The 17701-nt window shown below is 42.7% G+C and overlaps 1 protein-coding gene across 2 annotated transcripts in view; it reads right to left on the bottom strand.

The window, feature by feature from the left end:
- Positions 1-770: 770 nt before the first annotated feature.
- The window catches only part of LOC130088411 (protein phosphatase 1 regulatory subunit 29), a 150224-nt gene continuing 133293 nt past the window's right edge, over positions 771-17701 (bottom strand). For both annotated transcript variants that reach the window (XM_056255162.1, XM_056255163.1), the window contains one exon: positions 771-4803. In XM_056255162.1, coding sequence (XP_056111137.1) covers positions 1833-4538 — 2706 coding nt within the window. In that variant the 5' untranslated portion in view covers positions 4539-4803 and the 3' untranslated portion in view covers positions 771-1832. The remainder of the gene's footprint in view (positions 4804-17701) is intronic.

Below are 17701 nucleotides of genomic sequence, written 5' to 3'. Positions count from 1 at the left end.
GATGCTGATGACGTAAGACGCTGCTGACGTGCAATCTGGTGCGCCCGAGCTTCGTTTGCAGTCTGAGGGAGACGCACGCTGTAAACAAAACAATCTTTGCAAACATGTCTAAGGATTTCGACAGGAGGAAGACTTGCATTTTTTTGCCCAGCCATATTTATTTGAACCCGAATACACGGACGCACCAGACACACGTCAGCAGCGTCTTACGTCAGCAGCGTCACTGCGGACTCGTGAACGCGGAGTGACAACAGAACCGGAAGACAATACAATGCTGAATAAAGTCGTAGTTTTTGTTTATTTTTGGACCAAAATGTATTTTCGATGCTTCAAAACGTTCTAACTAACCCACTGATGTCACATGGACTACTTTGATGATGTCTTTATTTCCTTTCTGGACAAGGACAGTATACCGTACATACATTTTCAATGGAGGGACAGAAAGCTCTCAGACTAAATCTAAAATATCTTAAACTGTGTTCCGAAGATGAACGGAGGTCTTACAGGCTTGGAACGACATGAGGGTGAGTCATTAATGACATAATTTTCATTTTTGGGTGAACTAACCCTTTAATAATGTATTATTTTATGAGATCTATATTTGAGATTAAGTGCTTTTGGGAGAGGAGTTGTATTATCATCGTTGAAACCCAGGATCTATAAATGATCTATTAATTTAAAAGATTTATTTTTTATTTAATTAAATATTGCTCCTTTTTTCGGTCTTCCTTTCAAAGTCAGTATAATGGATAATAATTTCCACCAATAAACAAATGAACAAATAAACAAAAAAGAGCCCGGAGAAACATGCCATATAAAGTGTCAGTCTAAAAGTGCCATACCAGGGTATAGGTCACTTTGCCTGTTGAATGAGTCAGCTGTCAGCAACAGGCTTCCAAAAGCCAATTAATGGACTAAACAAATTGACCTCAGGGTAGAAGAACAGAATACATAAACATCTGCTGCCAACAGACACTTTATGCTCTTGCTTTGATACAAGTGACAAGGTAACCTCTGATAAGAAAATGCTATTAATAATGCATCAGAGATGAGAGATGTACAGAACTATGTCTCTTTAATCTCTAACACAGATCTATGCATTTCCCACAAACCCAGGTAAATCTATTTTCTCTAGAAACCCTTGCACTATTTATGCCATCCTGCTCAGCACAGCAGTACAGCTCAGCAGCTGTCAAACACGGCTGACTATTCCAAGGTTCCCCCGGGAGATTCTTCTGTTTCATTTTTATCTTTTTCTTTCCTCTATTCCTTTATTTTTCACATGAGGAGTGCTATTGAAATGTAAATGTGGTTGCCCTGTGCACAGTCTCTGTAATATGGAAGAGGGAAACTGCTTTTGAGAGGTTAGAAGAAAATCAGCACATCCATTTTATCCTTCTAAAACACACATTCACACCTAACAAATTAATGCGATGACCAATGATTTGATGAGTTGAGAGTACAAACAGAGATTGTCTCTCAGGCTTAATCAGGACTCTAGTTAAGTTTGCACTATTGATATGAACAATGAATACACAGATTATTTCAATTATTGACAAATGATAAGCCCACTGGACCTTTTTCATTGAGAATAACAATGCTCCAAATGATATCTCTGAATGTTATCTTATGTATGTAGTGTATTCTCAGGCTCTTTTTACTCTTTCTGGCTCACTGTACAAAAACAATTAAACAACTTGTCCTCAAACCCTGACAAACTTGGCTCTGTTTTGCAAACTTCAGCCATAACCCAACTTGCTCACTAGAGTTGCTCTTCTGGTTTATCAGGCAGTAAAAGAGACCTGTGCTGTGTATCCACACAGTCCGATAGATTACAGCTTTTGCTGTGCTGACACACCCTTCCAGTAGTCAAGGATGTCATGCAAGTCCTCCCCCTTGGCAAACTGGACCTTTTTGCGCAAGGCGTTTCCAGCTGTTACGTAACATGACTCCTCACGTGGACCCTTTCTGTGGGGACGGAAGCGCTCCCAGATGCGCAAGGTGTTCTCGGTGGAGTACTCTGGACTAGAGGAGTAGCCAGAGTAATTGTGGTGACGTGGAGAGAGCTGAGAGTAGGAAGCAGCGTCTCTCTTGGTGCGTGACAGAGGCTTGAGAAAAGAGACCCTTTGGGCCGGGGAGTCATGAGAGCCCTCGTAGTATAAGGCAGGGACTGAATGACGATGCTCTGCACAGTGGTAGTCTGGGTGCACCTCCAGGTGTTGCTGAAGGCCCATCCCATCTACAGTACCACCGTCAATGCTACAGCCACCTCCTCCTCCACTACCTACTAAAGGGAGCCTCTCCAGGGGCTCACCACACCCCAACGGGCTGCCCTTGTCTGAATAATGGCAGGGATCTGGGCTGTGGGGTTCCGGAACATCTAGGCTGTAAACACGACCCCCTTTCCCACTGGAAGGGCGGCAGTGCCTCTTGGAAGAGGAGACGATGACAGCAGCATCTGCGCTCATCTGTCTTTGAATAGGCCTCACTGCAGTAGCTGGGGGTGGTGGACGATATGGTGGAGACACAAAGCCACCACCTGTGATCCCAGGCCTCTCAGACAGAGGAGCAGAGAAGGGAAGAGGAGGTGGGGGAGGGATTTTTGGGGAAGGCAGGACGTGGCATGTATCATTGATACTAGAAGAGATGGGAATCAGTCCTCTGGTCAGGGAGGAGGTAGAGGTAGGTGGGGGTGAGGTGGGACCACTTGCTGTGTTGGAAACAGAAGAAGCTGCAATAGAGTCCAGCTTGAGGGCATCAATACAGTTGTTAATTATCTGGTTGACCTTGTCAACTTCCATCGCAATGGTTGAAATCTCGGATGCTGATCCCCGGCCATCATCATCTGAATCATCACCCAAGTCACTTCCATCATCCCCCCTGAGGTCTTCCTCCCGAACACCATGCATCACAGCTCCATCTCTACCCCTTTCATCTCCTCCAACAGAAGTCCTAATATCCATATAGTTGCCCTTACTGGCCATGGCCTCAGAGAAAGCAGTTGCCATCTTCTCTACTTGAGGGATGGAGGACAGACGTGAGGAACTAGTGTTGGCAGACCCATGGCCAAGCATGGCAGAGCTGGACGAGGAGGACATGGGCAGTTTGCCATGGTGATGCTGATGGTGGCTCTGCTCGTGCAGTTTCTGGACAGCTGTGGGGTCATTTGCAACTGCTGCTGCCACCTCTGGTCCATATCGCATTTCCAGAATGGTTTTCTTCACACAGATGGATTTTTCTTTCTCTTCATTTCTGCGACGTCTTCGTAAGCAGTAATAGACAAACCCAAGGACAATGAGCATTCCAAAGAGACAGCCAACAATGGTCATGATGTAGTGGGTGGTCGTGGAGGGTGGAGGCATCAAGTCATCTGGATTTGGTGCTCGGGTAGAAAAGTATAAACAAGTGTGGTTGTAGCGCTGAGAGTTGCGTATAGATGCCACACAGAAGGTATAGTTGGTGTTTGCTTTGAGCTTGTTAAGGGTGATCATTTCCTTTTTTTTCTTCAAGTTCATCACATCTGACACAAAGCTCTGATTGTACTGCACCAGGATGTACATTTTGCTGTATGGCTTTGGAATCTGGATCAGAAGGGATGCAGAGGAAAGAGACACATGTTGCAGTTTGATGCTGGGACTAAATGCATTGTCAGATGAGGAGGAAGTTGTGGGCTGATGGTATGGTCCAATGTGCTCAAACATTTCAGGTCCCACTCCTGAAGAATCAGGATCAGGTGGCAGAGATGTCATCCCAGGAATCAGCACCCCATCCCGGCACACAGAGGAAAGGATGTTGCGAGCACTCCGTCCATGCCCGGCAACAGGACTCAGCAACGGATAGCCAAACAACTCCCGTGGTGTCTCGCACTGAAGTCGATCATAGGTGTGTGTGACATTGTTGAAGGCCTCTAACCAGCTGAGGAAACTGTAAAGCTCACATCCGCAGTGGAAAGGGTTTCCTGCAAGCTCACATCCCATGAGCCTGCCCAACACAGTGAAAGTGGATGGGTCCAGCCGGGCAAGCTTGTTCGATGACAGATCCAGGTTGCTGAGGCTGGGGCACTCCCAGAATGCATTAGTGGCAATGACTTCTATGAGATTATGCTGCAAGAAAAGACATTGCATACGTCCCAAACCTCGCAACATGCCTTCTGTCAGGTTGGTTAACTTGTTATATCCAAGTTGCAAGACCTGTAAATTTGCTTGGCTTGCAAAAGCACCATCTTCGATGTACGAGATCTCATTCTTGGTGAGGTTGAGGTCGGTCAGGTTGGTAAAGCGACTCAAGGAAGTGAAAAAAATAGCTTTGATCTTGTTCTCATTAAGTCGCAAGTCATGTACTGTATTGTTGATGTGCTGTGGGATTGTCTCGTATGGTGGCTGGTTCTGGCTGCAGATGGCCAACCACACATAACCTTTATCCCCCTCGATCAGCCAGCAGTCACCTCTGACCAATTCTGGTGGGCATAAGAGAAGGAAAAAGGGAAGGAAGAGGAGAGTGGTACAGGAAGGAGAGAGGGCAGTCAACAAACTCTTCATGATTGGAGTGGAGAGGAAGGGGTGTTTTAAAATAAAGGTAAAAAAGGTTGAATTCTTCTATAAGTTTGTTATTGAGAGTACAGAAAATATCTTTCACATATGCAAAAAAGGGATCTCCTTTTGGGCTGTCAAAGCTGTTGGCTTGTCATGGTTTCTAACAGAGTCCCCATATTTGCTCATATCCGGTATAGCTGAGTTAGTGCTTGATACATTTTCAAACTGATCTTGAATTGAAGGACAGCTGCTGGAGTCTTCTCTGATGAATCTGTCGAATGAAACAAAGACAATACATGTGAGCTTAATTTAACAGGAAAATATCAAGGTTTCTCAAAATGTAAAAATAAAAACAATTGATTACAAACAAAGATATGCACACATATTTTATTTAATTTTATGTAAAATATAAAACAAAAATATTAAATTTCACAGATTATACAAACACATTTTTTGAAAACCAAATTTTACAAGCAATTTATAAAATATAACTCAAATTTTAAAAGAACACATTTGGTTATTCGTCACTATAAACTAATTATGTAGCCACTACAAACATATGAGTAATAAAACAGGACAATAACATTCCCTAATGGATTCTGCATAATAATGGAAGCCAAATCTATGTATGCTTTAAATCAAACATTTAATTGGTCCATATTTTCATGGCTGCCAATGATGAGATGGGCACACAAGCTGGTACAAGCTGGCATAAATGCATGCATTTGTGTATAGGTGCATAGTGGTTGCTGTAAACTCCTGTAAATAAATTAAACCAGGAAAACCCACTGCAATTTGGACTATTTCCAAACAAATCATTCATTAGCTGTAAGAACAAATAGTGCCATACCCTTGGATTTCATTGTCTTAATCATTAAAATGGTAGCAAATGAGCCATATACTGGCTTTCCAGAATAGGGATCATTTATCTCACCCTGCCACCTGTCTTTCAGGCCTCCATATAGACAGCAAGGGCCGGGGTGATTGTTATATGACACACATCATTAATCAACAAGCCATACAAGGTTTCCTGTTTCTGAACAACATTCCAGGGCCAATGTATGCCAGAGAGGAAAATATCTATAGAAATGGGGGATTAAAAGGCTTTTGCATTGTGCCAGGCACCATCCTCCTCTGAACGCAATGGGAAATGGAACACATTTTAAAGCTGCACAGACTCAGATCTGCTGCTCAATCCAGATGAGTCTTAGCATTTGTTCTTATGTTCTAGCCTTGAGCACCATCCGTAAACACCCAAGAGACAATTACAAGAATAGTCCATGTGATTTAGCCTAATCCTGGGAACTATAACAAAACAACAATCTGACAAAACAACAATCTACAGTGAAATCTAGGTTGTAAAAAAAGTTTGCAGCAAGTCCTGTAACCATGCTATCACCACTATGAAGACCAAGGTTGTTAAACCAGTCTTTGACAGATAAAATTCCCTCTTTTTTCTCCGACTTCTTGCTCTCTCTGTATTTCCTCTTTGTCTTTGCACCCACTGTTTCCCATCATTCTATTGTATTTCTTTTCAGTCTCTCAATTAATCAAACAAAAGCTTATTTTGAATGAAAATATTTGCCAATCTAGAATGAAACATGCCCTGAGAGTAATTAGAGATCATCTGCTACCGTTTCCCACACTGCAAAATATTTATGAAACAAGAACAATGACAATTTTAATGAAACCTGCAATCAAAAAACAGTCAAAACCTATCAAAGGCTCCCAGGCAGCATTTGCAGTCTGATCATGCCTCTATATCTCGATGCCCCTCCACCTTTTCTCACTTGTTCCTCTCTTTCTCACCCTCTATTCCTTCCTCAGCCCACCAGAGATGTGATCTGGTTTGGTGCTCCACATAGTGAGGCCCAAAGGAAGCTTTAATTAGGGCTGGGGCTGAGGCAAGGAGGTGCATCACAATGAGAGCGCAGTCTGTATGTGTGAAAGAGAGGCTAAAATAATGAAGAATAATAACACAATGTGTTAGTTGGATAGAAATCGCTTGTTTATTTTGCGACTCAATACCTTTACACCATGAGATATTGATTGATTGCACATAAAGTGTTTGCTCTCCTGCTTTCATTCATTTTGTACAGTCTTCAGAGCAACATACAGATTGGCACCTGATCTAAACTTGGAAAGTGCTCTCGTTAGAAGTGCCAATTACGGATTAATGTCTCTCCAAAACAATTACCTTAGTTATGATGATATCTAAATGACATCTGTGTACACAGAGAGGGTCTAAAGCTGGATAAATTTGGGGACATCATTTACGCATATGGAAGTGAGAGGTTTGGTGTGGAAAAAAGGAAGGAAAAAGTTCAAACTACTCCTGGAATGTCTAGATGGCAGCAGAAAATTTAAAGGTTAGTTAGAGAAAGGAGACAGCTGAGGAAGCAATTGAAAAGAGCAGAAAAAAATCATAAGGAGGGACTCAATCTCTTACAAAGGGCCATAAAAGGAACGTGTGAGGGCTAATTTATATAAAGACCCATTCAAATTCGTAAAGAAGTTATTTACCAGTGAGAAGAATGGCATTTTAAAAGCATCTAGGGTTGAGCTAGAGAGATATTTGGAGGAAACGCATCCAGATGCAAAAAGGCATGAGCCTATGTCAATTCCATCAGACATCCCACCTATCAATCCACCAGAATACCAAATGGAGGTCTGTGCACCTAAGTGGAAAGAGGTAGAGCAGGCTGTGAGAAAGGCAAGGGCTTCATCATCTCCAGGGCCTAATGGAGTTCCGTACAGAGTGTACAAGAGTGCTTCAGGAGTTCTGCGAATTCTGTGGAAATTGATAAAAGTGGCATGGGAAAAACAGGTTGTACCTAGAGCATGGCGCAGAGCAGGTGGAGTCTTTATACCTAAAGAAAAAGATGCTACAAGCATCAGTCAGTTTCGTCCTATTTCACTATTAAACGTTGAAGGTAAGATTTTCTTCAGCATTATTGCTCAGAGATTGTCCTCCTACCTATTAAAGAATGGCTTCATTGACACTTCAGTTCAAAAAGCGGGCATTCCAGGGTCCTCAGGATGCTTAGAACACATCAATGTTATCTGGCAACGAATTCAATCAGCTAAAAAAGGAGAGGAAGGAGCTCCATGTGACATTCCTGGATTTGGCTAATGCATATGGTTCAGTGCCACATGAGCTTCTTTGGGCAGCATTTGATTTTTTCAGAGTACCAATGTCAATAACAAATTTAGTGAAAGCCTATTTTGGAGATTTGCAATTTAGTTTCTCAACTCCAGAATTCAGCACTATATGGCAATGCTTAGAGGTTGGAATAAAGAGGCAGGATGCACCATTTCTCCACTGGCTTTTACCATGGCAATGAAAGTAATCATTAGGGCATCAAGATGGGTAGTAGGAGGAGAGCGATTGGCTTCTGGGATGCGACTACCACCAATCAGAGCATACATGGATGACTACATGACCATGACTACAACAGTAGCCTGCACTAATCAGTTATTGGGTAAGTTAACCCTTTAGGCACCAGAGGTCTTTTCCTAAAACGTTCGATTTTGACATCTTAATTTCAAAAGGCTATATCTTAAAAGTGATCAAAGATAGACACTTTCTGTAAATTAGAGAAATATTAAGGATGACCCAAAGTTTATGTAGGGATTACATTTTCCCATCTAATTAGCATATTATGACGTCATATGGTGGCGGCAATCTTGGATTATAGAATTTTCATGAAAAGCCACATGTTTAAATGCAGCACTTCTTTCCCCCCAAAATGTCCATCACCTTCTGTATGCTATATTACACAATACTGAATGCTCAGGTATATAGTAAGTAGTAAACAAACTGTGTAAATCATTACTAATAAATGGTAGAAACAAACCGAATGCATGTAGTGGTTGGCCTTTTGCTGTAGAGATTTTCCATTTACTAAATACAGTAGGCACTCTGATTCCATGTATGGGGCACATATATATTATTCATATGACATACAAACACAAGTAGACAAGACCTGTTTAGTTCAAACGCTCACTCGCCACGGCAAGGCACAGATCATGAGTGAGATGATATGAACAGCGCGGCCAGATCTGCGTCGCGCGCGCGCGCCGAGTGTGCACAGCTCGGACTACTGTCATCATTGTCATTGTGACTCCCCACCCGCCCTCCACGTTGCCTCCTAACTGTCTTATGAATACTTCGACCTCGTCTAACATACCCAGTGGTATTAGACAAAGTCTCCACCACAATACCGTCGCCGCGATTGCGGAGAGGTTCTGATAAAATGGCTCACTCGCACACTAGCCCCGCTTTTGATAGCACAGATTCAATGCGCTCTAACTCGAACATTTTGTATAGAAGCATGACGTGTTTTTTGATTCGGGGATGAAGTATGACATGTCTGCCATCCAGTGGAGGGGAGGTCGAACGAAATTTGACATCCAATTTGACAAAATCGGCCGTTTTATTCAGTGCCGCATCTTGTTGAGTAAACTCGACCGTGGCGCCTAGAGGGTTAACCGATAATATTGAATGGGCACGAATGCAATTTAAGCCCTCTAAATCAAGGAGAATCTCGATAGTTAAAGGAAAGGTAGTAGATAAAACATTCTTCATTAATGGTGAGGCAATACCAACAGTTTCTGAGAAGCCAGTGAAGAGTCTTGGGAGATGGTACGATGGGGATCTAAAGGACACAGTTCGAGTGGGAGAAGTTAGACGACAAGCAGTGGAAGGGTTGAAGAGCATAAACAGCTGTGCTCTACCAGGCAAACTAAAACTCTGGTGCTTTCAGTTTGGTCTACTGCCGAGTTTGCTGTGGCCACTGACTGTGTACAAGGTTTCTTTGACAACAGTGGATAAGCTGGAAGCGTTAATAAGTTCATACATCAGGAAATGGTTGGGAGTTCCACGCTGCCTCAGCAGAGTGGGACTTTATAGTAAAGAAATATTGCAGCTGCCAGTCTCTGCTTTAACCGAGGAGTTTAAGTGCACCAAGGTCAGACTGGAAATGACCTTAGTAGAGTCACGCGACAAATGTGTAAGGGAGGCAGCACCTGTGTTAAAAACTGGTAGAAAGTGGTCAGCAAAGAAATCTGTAGTAGAGGCAAAGGCTGCCCTTCAAATTGGTGATATCGTGGGACAGGTACAGCAGGGAAGAGGGGGTTTTGGGCTCAGTTTAGCTCCTCATAAATGGCACAAGGCAGGCCCAGCTCAAAGGAGGAAGCTGGTAGTCAACGAGGTGCGAAGGCAGGAGGGGAGGATGAGGTGTATAAAGGCCATTTCCCAGGCCAAGCAGGGAGAGTGGATGAGATGGGAGAGTGTGGAACAACGCAAGATGGGCTGGCAAGACCTTTGGTCAATGGAAGAGAGTAGGATCAGTTTCCTTATCAGGTCAACATATGATGTTCTCCCATCACCACAGAACCTAAACCTCTGGGTAGGAGAGGATCCCTCTTGTCCTTTGTGTTCATCACCTGCCACATTAAGGCACATTTTGACAGGATGTAAGGTGGCTCTTAGCCAAGGTCGGTTTACTTGGCGCCATGACCAAGTACTGCGATGTTTGGCTTTAGCATTGGAAGGCAAGCGTAACATGACCAATAAGTTGCCACCTGTTCTAGCAAAACATTACACACAGAAGACAATATTCCTTTTTCCTTTTTATTTTTATTGTGAGATTGTGGTTAGGTCACATGTGAACTACGAGGAAGGAGCAACCTCAGCAGCAGGAGGGATGTAGAGGTCAGTAAGCTGGGCTGAGTTGAGTGGGGGGCGGAGGGGGGTGACTCTGGGACGCCAGAGTCACTGTCGAGCCCTCTTGAGGTGTCATGGGCTAGTCAACGAAACACTGAGGACGGAAAGTGCCCACTTGAAGACCCTAGAGATGTCCCCTACTCGGCTCAATCCAGACGGTTGTCGTGCTGGTCCACTGGGGAGACCACACTGTAGTTGCACCCGTTGTGAGTGCTGACGCGCCAAGTACACTGCAGCCGTTAACGCCGGACAGAAGGAGATTCACATCACCATATGGAAGAAGCGTAAATGGATGGAGAAGCATATTACTGTAAAGCTACGTCTTAGTTTGTGCTTATCTTGGCGAAAGCCGAGTACAAATCAGCATGAAGTTTTAACATCTACTCTCGTGTAATGCAAATCAATAATAAATTTAAGCACAAGTAAGTCAATTTTATATTGACAGTGTTTAAGTAACTTTATTTTTTCCTCTTAGTCTTTCCATCTGCCAGCCTATTCTTTAAGTAAATCCAAACAGGGCCCGAGTGGGAGGTTTGCAACATGGAAGTGTAAAAAGTCTCATTTCAGATTGGTGTGTGATGTGCCATGGTTTCATGTGATACTGCGAGATATACTAACACACAAGAGCCTTTGATAATATATCTACTGTGTAGGCGCAAAACAACACACACTTTGCCATGGTTTCGCTTTGTGTGGTGGTGAGGGCTAAATCTGAAATCCCCAGAGCATACATAAAGCAAGCATACAATACAGACTTGTATGGAGACAAACTAGCAGTCACACTATATGTTTCAGTTGTGTTTAATTTTTCCCAAGGATCAGGTGCACATATCTTCTTTTTGGTATATGAGAAATGTAGGATAAGAAATATGAGGAGGAGGAGGAGGAGGAGGAGGAGGAGGAGAGAAGTAAAGAAAACAAGAGCATATTTAAAGATTTGGCAATGGTTTGTAGTGTTGGTGTGAGAATATTTCTATGACTTCTGAATGTTAGAGAAGGGGTTTGACACTGTAACTCTGCTTGAGCCACGTCCTCGTTGCTGCTGACTAGAACAGCACTGAGACCAGCTGTTATACAGACCAGGACATCACCATGGTCTCATTGTCTCTATTGACAGGTAACTGGGACAGTGTTGACACTGATGGAAAAGAGCAGGCTGGCAATGCTTTCCCTTCCCTCTATTTAGGAGGAAATGTCAGGCAGTGTGAGGTGATGTGAGCCAGTTTGAGGCAATGTGAGGTTTTGAGAAGTGATATGAGTCGATTTGGAGCAGCGTGAGATGAGTGACATGGTGTGAGGCGGTCTGAAGCAATGTGAGGTGATACGGGTAGTTTTAAGCAATGTGAGGTGAAGTAACTGAATAAGGATATTTACATGCACTTTCAAGAGTTAGTTTTCAGTCAGACTAAAACAATAATTCATCCTGTAATAAAATGTCATGTAAACGTTTAAGTCAGACTTTTGCAGACAAACATATCTAGGTATTATTCGTAGCTCAGAATCATTTAAACTACATGTGGCCTTGCTGTGGTGCACTTATTATAGACAGGTGATGCACAAAAAAAAAAAAAAAAAAAAAAAAAACTGTCCAAACTAAATTTTTAAATATGTTGCAACTTATTGCACAACTTTTTTTTTAAATGAAAAATATATTTTATTTAAACCTTTATCTATATACATATAAAATATTACAAAATGTATCTTTTAAAATATTTTTTTTGGGAAAAAAACATGGCAAAATAACTAAAACTTATTGAAAATACACTACCTTTTAAAGTTTTGAGGTTAGTTTTTTTAAAGAAATTAATACGTTTAATATACAGCAAGTACAGTGATTTACATTTCAAATAAATGCCGTTCTTTTGAATCATTAAAGAACCCTGAAAATGTGTCACGGTCTCTTTAAAAATAATAAGCACCACAACTATTTTCAACATTAGCAATAATCAGAAATGTTTCTTGAGCTGCAAATCAGCAAATTAGCTTGATTTCTGAAGGATCATGAGACACTGAAAACTGTAGTAATGATGCTGAATAAATTACTACATTTTAAGATTACAATAGTACTGTTTTCACTGTATTTTTGATCAACTTAATACAGCTGTGATGAGTATAAGAGAGTCTTTACAAAAATATAAAATTTTTTGATAACACTTTATTTTACAGTGTCATTGTTCCATATGTTACAGGTTACTATAGTAATAACAATAAATTATGCATAATTACATTAAACTAACCCTAAACCAAACCCTTATCCTATATTTAGTTACTTACTATTACTAAGTACTTAAATGTATAATAACAGTGTAATAAAAGCCCTTTAAAATAAAGTGTAACCAATTTGAACGGAATTGTATGTTCATGAAAATATACTTTTATAGTACTTTTAAATATAATCTAAAAAAATCTATATTAGGAATGTATTTTTGCACACAAACATAAGTTGTGAAACCAATAAAAGGATGTTTGAAGCAATGTGAAGCAGTGTGGCTTGATACAAGCCAGTTTGATCCAATGTGAGGTGATGTGAAGCAGTTTGAGCAGTAGTATGAGGCAGTATGAAGCAATACAAGGCAGTGTAAGGTGATGCGAAGAGGTCTGAAGCAACGTGAGGCAGAGTAACATGATGTGAGACAGTCTGAATCAATCAATGTGAAGCATGTAAGGTGATCTGAGACTGTGTGAGGTGGCTTGATTCATCAGGTTGGCTTGCCTGTGATGAGGCTGAGCAATATACAGTGGCTTAACATCTGCAGCAGGAGCAATGCCAAGCCTCTAACAAACCCACAGGATCATGTTTGTGTACCACACACCTGCCGCCGCAGCCTCACAACATAACTGTACTTATTGCAGGGCTTTAGAGATGTGTCTATACACATGCACAGACTGTTTAGTAAGTGGGGATGATTAGAAGTCATTATGTTATTGGCACCTGTATGAGAGAGTAACAATATGTTTGAAAAAGTGACTAGTCATGAGGATTAAGTTCATGAAAAAGCTATGCGTGTTTGCACGTGTAGAAAAGATTATAGTGAGCTGATTATGATTAGTCTGTGCAAGTGTACATGTGTGAGTGGGGTAAGATGTGTCAGTGCGTAGAGACCTGCACTCCTGCGAGATTACTACGGGACCCGACGTAACAGACTATGGCGCGGGACAAGATTTGATGGGCGATGCCGGACATTGCCGGTGCGGGGGGTAAGACTCATGTGTGTGCAGGTTGCATATAAAATGATTCGCAGGACCCACTTAAAATAGAAATATCTAAAAAATAAAATATCTAAAAACAAATAAATTGTTATCCATCTTTTCACAAAAAAAAAAAAAAAAAAAAAAAAAAAAAGATTTACAGGGGCAACACAGCGTGTGTAAGCCTGCCTTCTGCTGCTGATTGCTTTTAGGGGGAAAAGATGCCCATAATTGCTGGTCTAGGGTCAGTTTTCTCCGTAATAATAGCATATTGGGATTGTGAATGTAGATTCTTTAATAACAAATAATTTATCGGGAGCGTTTATGCTGGGATGTTTAGGTTGTGGCCAAGCGGCCTAACTTGAAACTATTTCATGGAAATTTAATGGACGTACACTACTGAATACAATCTATGTACTTTTACCTGCGGTCTTTTGCGGGCCGGAGCGGGACAAAACATTAATGTTGTGGGTGGGAGCAGGGAGAAGGTAACATTTATTTTTGCAGGAGCTGGACAGAATTCCGGTGGAGAGGAAAATCCATCTAGTGGGTACATTTTAAAATGTATTTGCCAGATGTAAAAATATACAATATGAGATACATTTTGATCAGTTCCCAATGAATAAAACAATGTAAATTATTTTTCAAAAAAATATTTTAAAATAGGGGAAAGAACTACAAAGCCAATGATTCATGAGGCATTGTGAATGACAAGATTTTAAATGATTTGTCAAAAGACTCGCTGTGCAGTATTAAATAAAATATTAAAATAAATAAAAACATTTTCCCCAATATATTAGCTGTGGAGTAGTGTGATAGATGCTTTGGGGAAGGCTGTGCCAGTGGCTCAAATAATGGTAATAATGAGCTTTGCCTTTTAATACAGGAATTTTTTTTTTATTACAAATACTATAAAAAAAAAGAAAAAATCAGCAGCTCTGTAATGGGATTATGTGTGTGTTTTTTGTGTAAACGGTTCACGTAGTCACCCCTTGATATGTGGCAAGTTGTGTCACTGGACCACTTACAAATTTTCCTATGACTCTTTGTTATAGACCGCTTTCAACTGAAATGAAAGGCAACATCTTGAAACATAATTAGGTGTATTCATTTTACATCTAATTTCTTCTTGCCTAGAGCACAACTTGAGTAAAAGTTTACCCACGCTCCCCTAATCTGAGAAAGACAAGATTAGAAGACCATGAGGCTGACTGCCACCCAGTGACTACAAGTCTTTCAATTAATGCTCATACTTTTACCAGAGACAAAATGAAGGACAGATTGAGAAACAGCTGAAGAAAGTGAGACCGAGTGAGAAAAGCTGGCCAGCCTCTGATCTGTAAGTGTGGTTCAGACTGTGTGAATGCACTTCATCCTTCCCATGGGGAGTGTTTTCCGTTCAAGACTTAAAGTGCTAACAGGCAACACTCTGGTTAACAAGACACAACCATTTTCTTCAGCTTTGTCAATGGCACATCTACAACTGGAGAATGCTCTCTCTCTCTCTTACAAACACAAACACACACAGTATACACAAGGCCACCCTGCAGTAAGAAGTGAGGCGCAGTGCTGTTCTCCCCAGCAGGAAGGTCTGTTCTCCCTTCTCTAATTAGAGCAGATTGATCACTATGCATTGTGATTTTGTTCGGTCCACTGCGCAATGTTTAATGTTTGGCCCCTAGGTTTTGGTGCGTGTGTGCATATACATGTGTGTTTATGAAAGCACGAGTAGTTTCTTTTTAAAATCCTGGCCCACACACAGTAGTTTGTAGTTTGTCTGCTCTGAGCAAGTGTTCTGAGCATCAGAACTGATGTACTGAACTGACGTAACTACGAGTTACGTCAGTGACTGACGAAATGGGGGTTTCGCCAGAGAGCCTTCGAGTTATTAGAAAACGAGCCAATGGTATGAAAATATAGCCTAGAAATCTAGACGCACCCTAGCGGCAGCAAAAATCATTTCGCTGCCAGTGTGGTCTAGCAACTCTCCATAGACGTTTTAGCTGGAAAAACCAAAAACTGGTCAGGCCAATCACATCGTGTATAGAGTTGGTGGGCGGGCTTAACACAATGACGGCAGAGTTGCGACGGTCAGAGCAAGCTCGGACATATTCGGTTTGAAGTCATTTATCCTCGGATGCAGCGCCGCGCGCGCTGTTACAAAAAAGCTGTGGCGAAACGATCAACTTGTCATTTTTGCCGCACTCGTGCGGACGCGTCGAGTATAAAGGCTTTATTTACTCCGTGTCAGCGCGCGCTCTGATCGGTAAAGGACCTCCGAATCATCTCCAGCACTCCGAAGCACCACTACTCCGCCTCCGTTTCCCTCGTAAGCTGATATTAGTATTTAAACATTCTCTATGATATTATTATTTTAATGACAAAAAAATTTTTTAATGACTCTTTCTCTCACTCACACACACACACACACACACACACACACACACACACACATACTGTCTCTTTCTCTCTCACACATAGGCTAGTTATAAACTCTTTAGACTTTTAATGATTAGTGTTTTATTTTTTAAAGTTTGTGGGTCGTGTAAAAAACAAAAAAAATCCCTTATTTTGGGGATGGATTCCTGGAAATCTCCCTTATTTTCGATGTTCAATGTTGACAGCTATGGACTGGATACGGTAAAAGTTTAATATATCAACTTGCTCCGCTGACTACGTCCCCTTCTTCGTTGCTCTGATTGGTTGTAGCGCTATCCAATTGCGTGCTGAGAGAATTTGAAAGACAACCGTTTATCCCGCCCATCAGATTGAGCCCTGTCAATGATGAGTTCCCAGACCTAACATCTTGATGTAGGTCTGGCACGCCAGGCTAATGAAAATAACATGGGTCTGCGGAATTTGCATTGCGAACTCCGCCCCACCGCGTGGGTATAAAAGGAGTCGTGAGTGCAATCTCGCATTGTTTCTGCATCGGAGCCAAAGAGTTTATGTGCTTCTCTTCGCCTTCTCAAGAGCAACAAGAGTCTCTCTCAGTTGGTGTTGGTGTGAAGGTGCTTTGCACGCGGCTCGTGTTCTTCCCTGGGTGCTTCATCACTGCTAAGAGAGCTTTCTTTTCTAAAAAAGCTGCACGGGCACGTATTTTTCAAGATGTCTCGCCCGTGTGTTTCTGGATGTGGGCGGATCATCCATCCACCTGATGGTCATGAGTGCGGTCTAACGTGTTTGGGCTTTAATCACGCTCAGACAGCGCTCGTGGATGAGTCATGTTCTCATTGCGGGAACATGGCCATCGTGATGTTAAGATCGAGACTCAATGACCTCTGTGGGGGTAGAGTCCCCTCTGCCACACCCCAATCTATCTCTTCCTTGAGAGGGGATACTTTGGCTGGTGGCCAGAGTGATCTGAGGGTTATGGTGTGGAATAACCCGACGAGTCTTCCTCGGGCCACGCCCCCCCTGGCAAGCCGTGGAGCTTCCGGGTGAACCTGGTTCCTCTCAGGGACCCAGTGTTTCATTCGTGGCTCTGGTGGATGACGCCATGTCGCTCACAGCATCACAAGGCGGGCTTGGTTCAGTTTGCACGGTCTCCTCCCCGTTTCCGGGGAGTCCGCTATACCTTGGTGGGTGGCAATGCCCCTGTCATGCGTGGCACTGGCAAAGGGTGCGATCGAGACCATCCCTCCAGCCGAGATGAGGTCAGGCTTCTACAGCCCCTGCTTCATTGTACCCAAGAAGAGCGAAGCGCAGCTTATGAGCGAGCGCGCACACTCACTGCTGAATTGCCAATTCGAGTTAATTCGAGGACAAGAATGCGGTTCTACTGAAACTGTTTCAGAGGCTCCTGGGGTATATGGCATCCGTAGCGGCGGTCACGCCGCTTGGACTGCTTCATATGAGACCGCTTCAGCACTGGCTTCGCGATCGAGTCCTGAGATGGGCATGGCAACAGGGCACGTTCCAAGTGCTAGTCACTCGGGCCTGCCGTCAAACCTTCACCCCGTGGTCGAACCTCTTTTCTATGGGCCGTAGTGCCCTTAGACCGGGTTTTCGAGGCATGTTGTTGTGTCAACAGATGCCTCCACCACGGGCTGGGGTGCCATGTGCAATGGACATGCTACCGCAGGCTCCTTGCCTCAAGTTGCTGGCCGTACCTTTAGCTCTGCACCTTTTTTGGACGTTGCTGGAGGGCAAGCACGTACTGGTCCATTCAGACAACATGGCGACAGTAGCGCAGGCCCTCGCGACAGCCCCTCCCTGGCCTATCCCTCTGAGGAAGGACATATTTTCTCAG

Source organism: Rhinichthys klamathensis, unplaced genomic scaffold, assembly GCF_029890125.1.
Source record: "Rhinichthys klamathensis goyatoka isolate OS25496 unplaced genomic scaffold, OSU_Roscu_1.1 h1tg000119l_1, whole genome shotgun sequence".
NCBI classification, from domain to species: Eukaryota; Metazoa; Chordata; class Actinopteri; order Cypriniformes; family Leuciscidae; genus Rhinichthys; species Rhinichthys klamathensis.
This window is presented reverse-complemented; position numbering and strand designations above follow the sequence as displayed.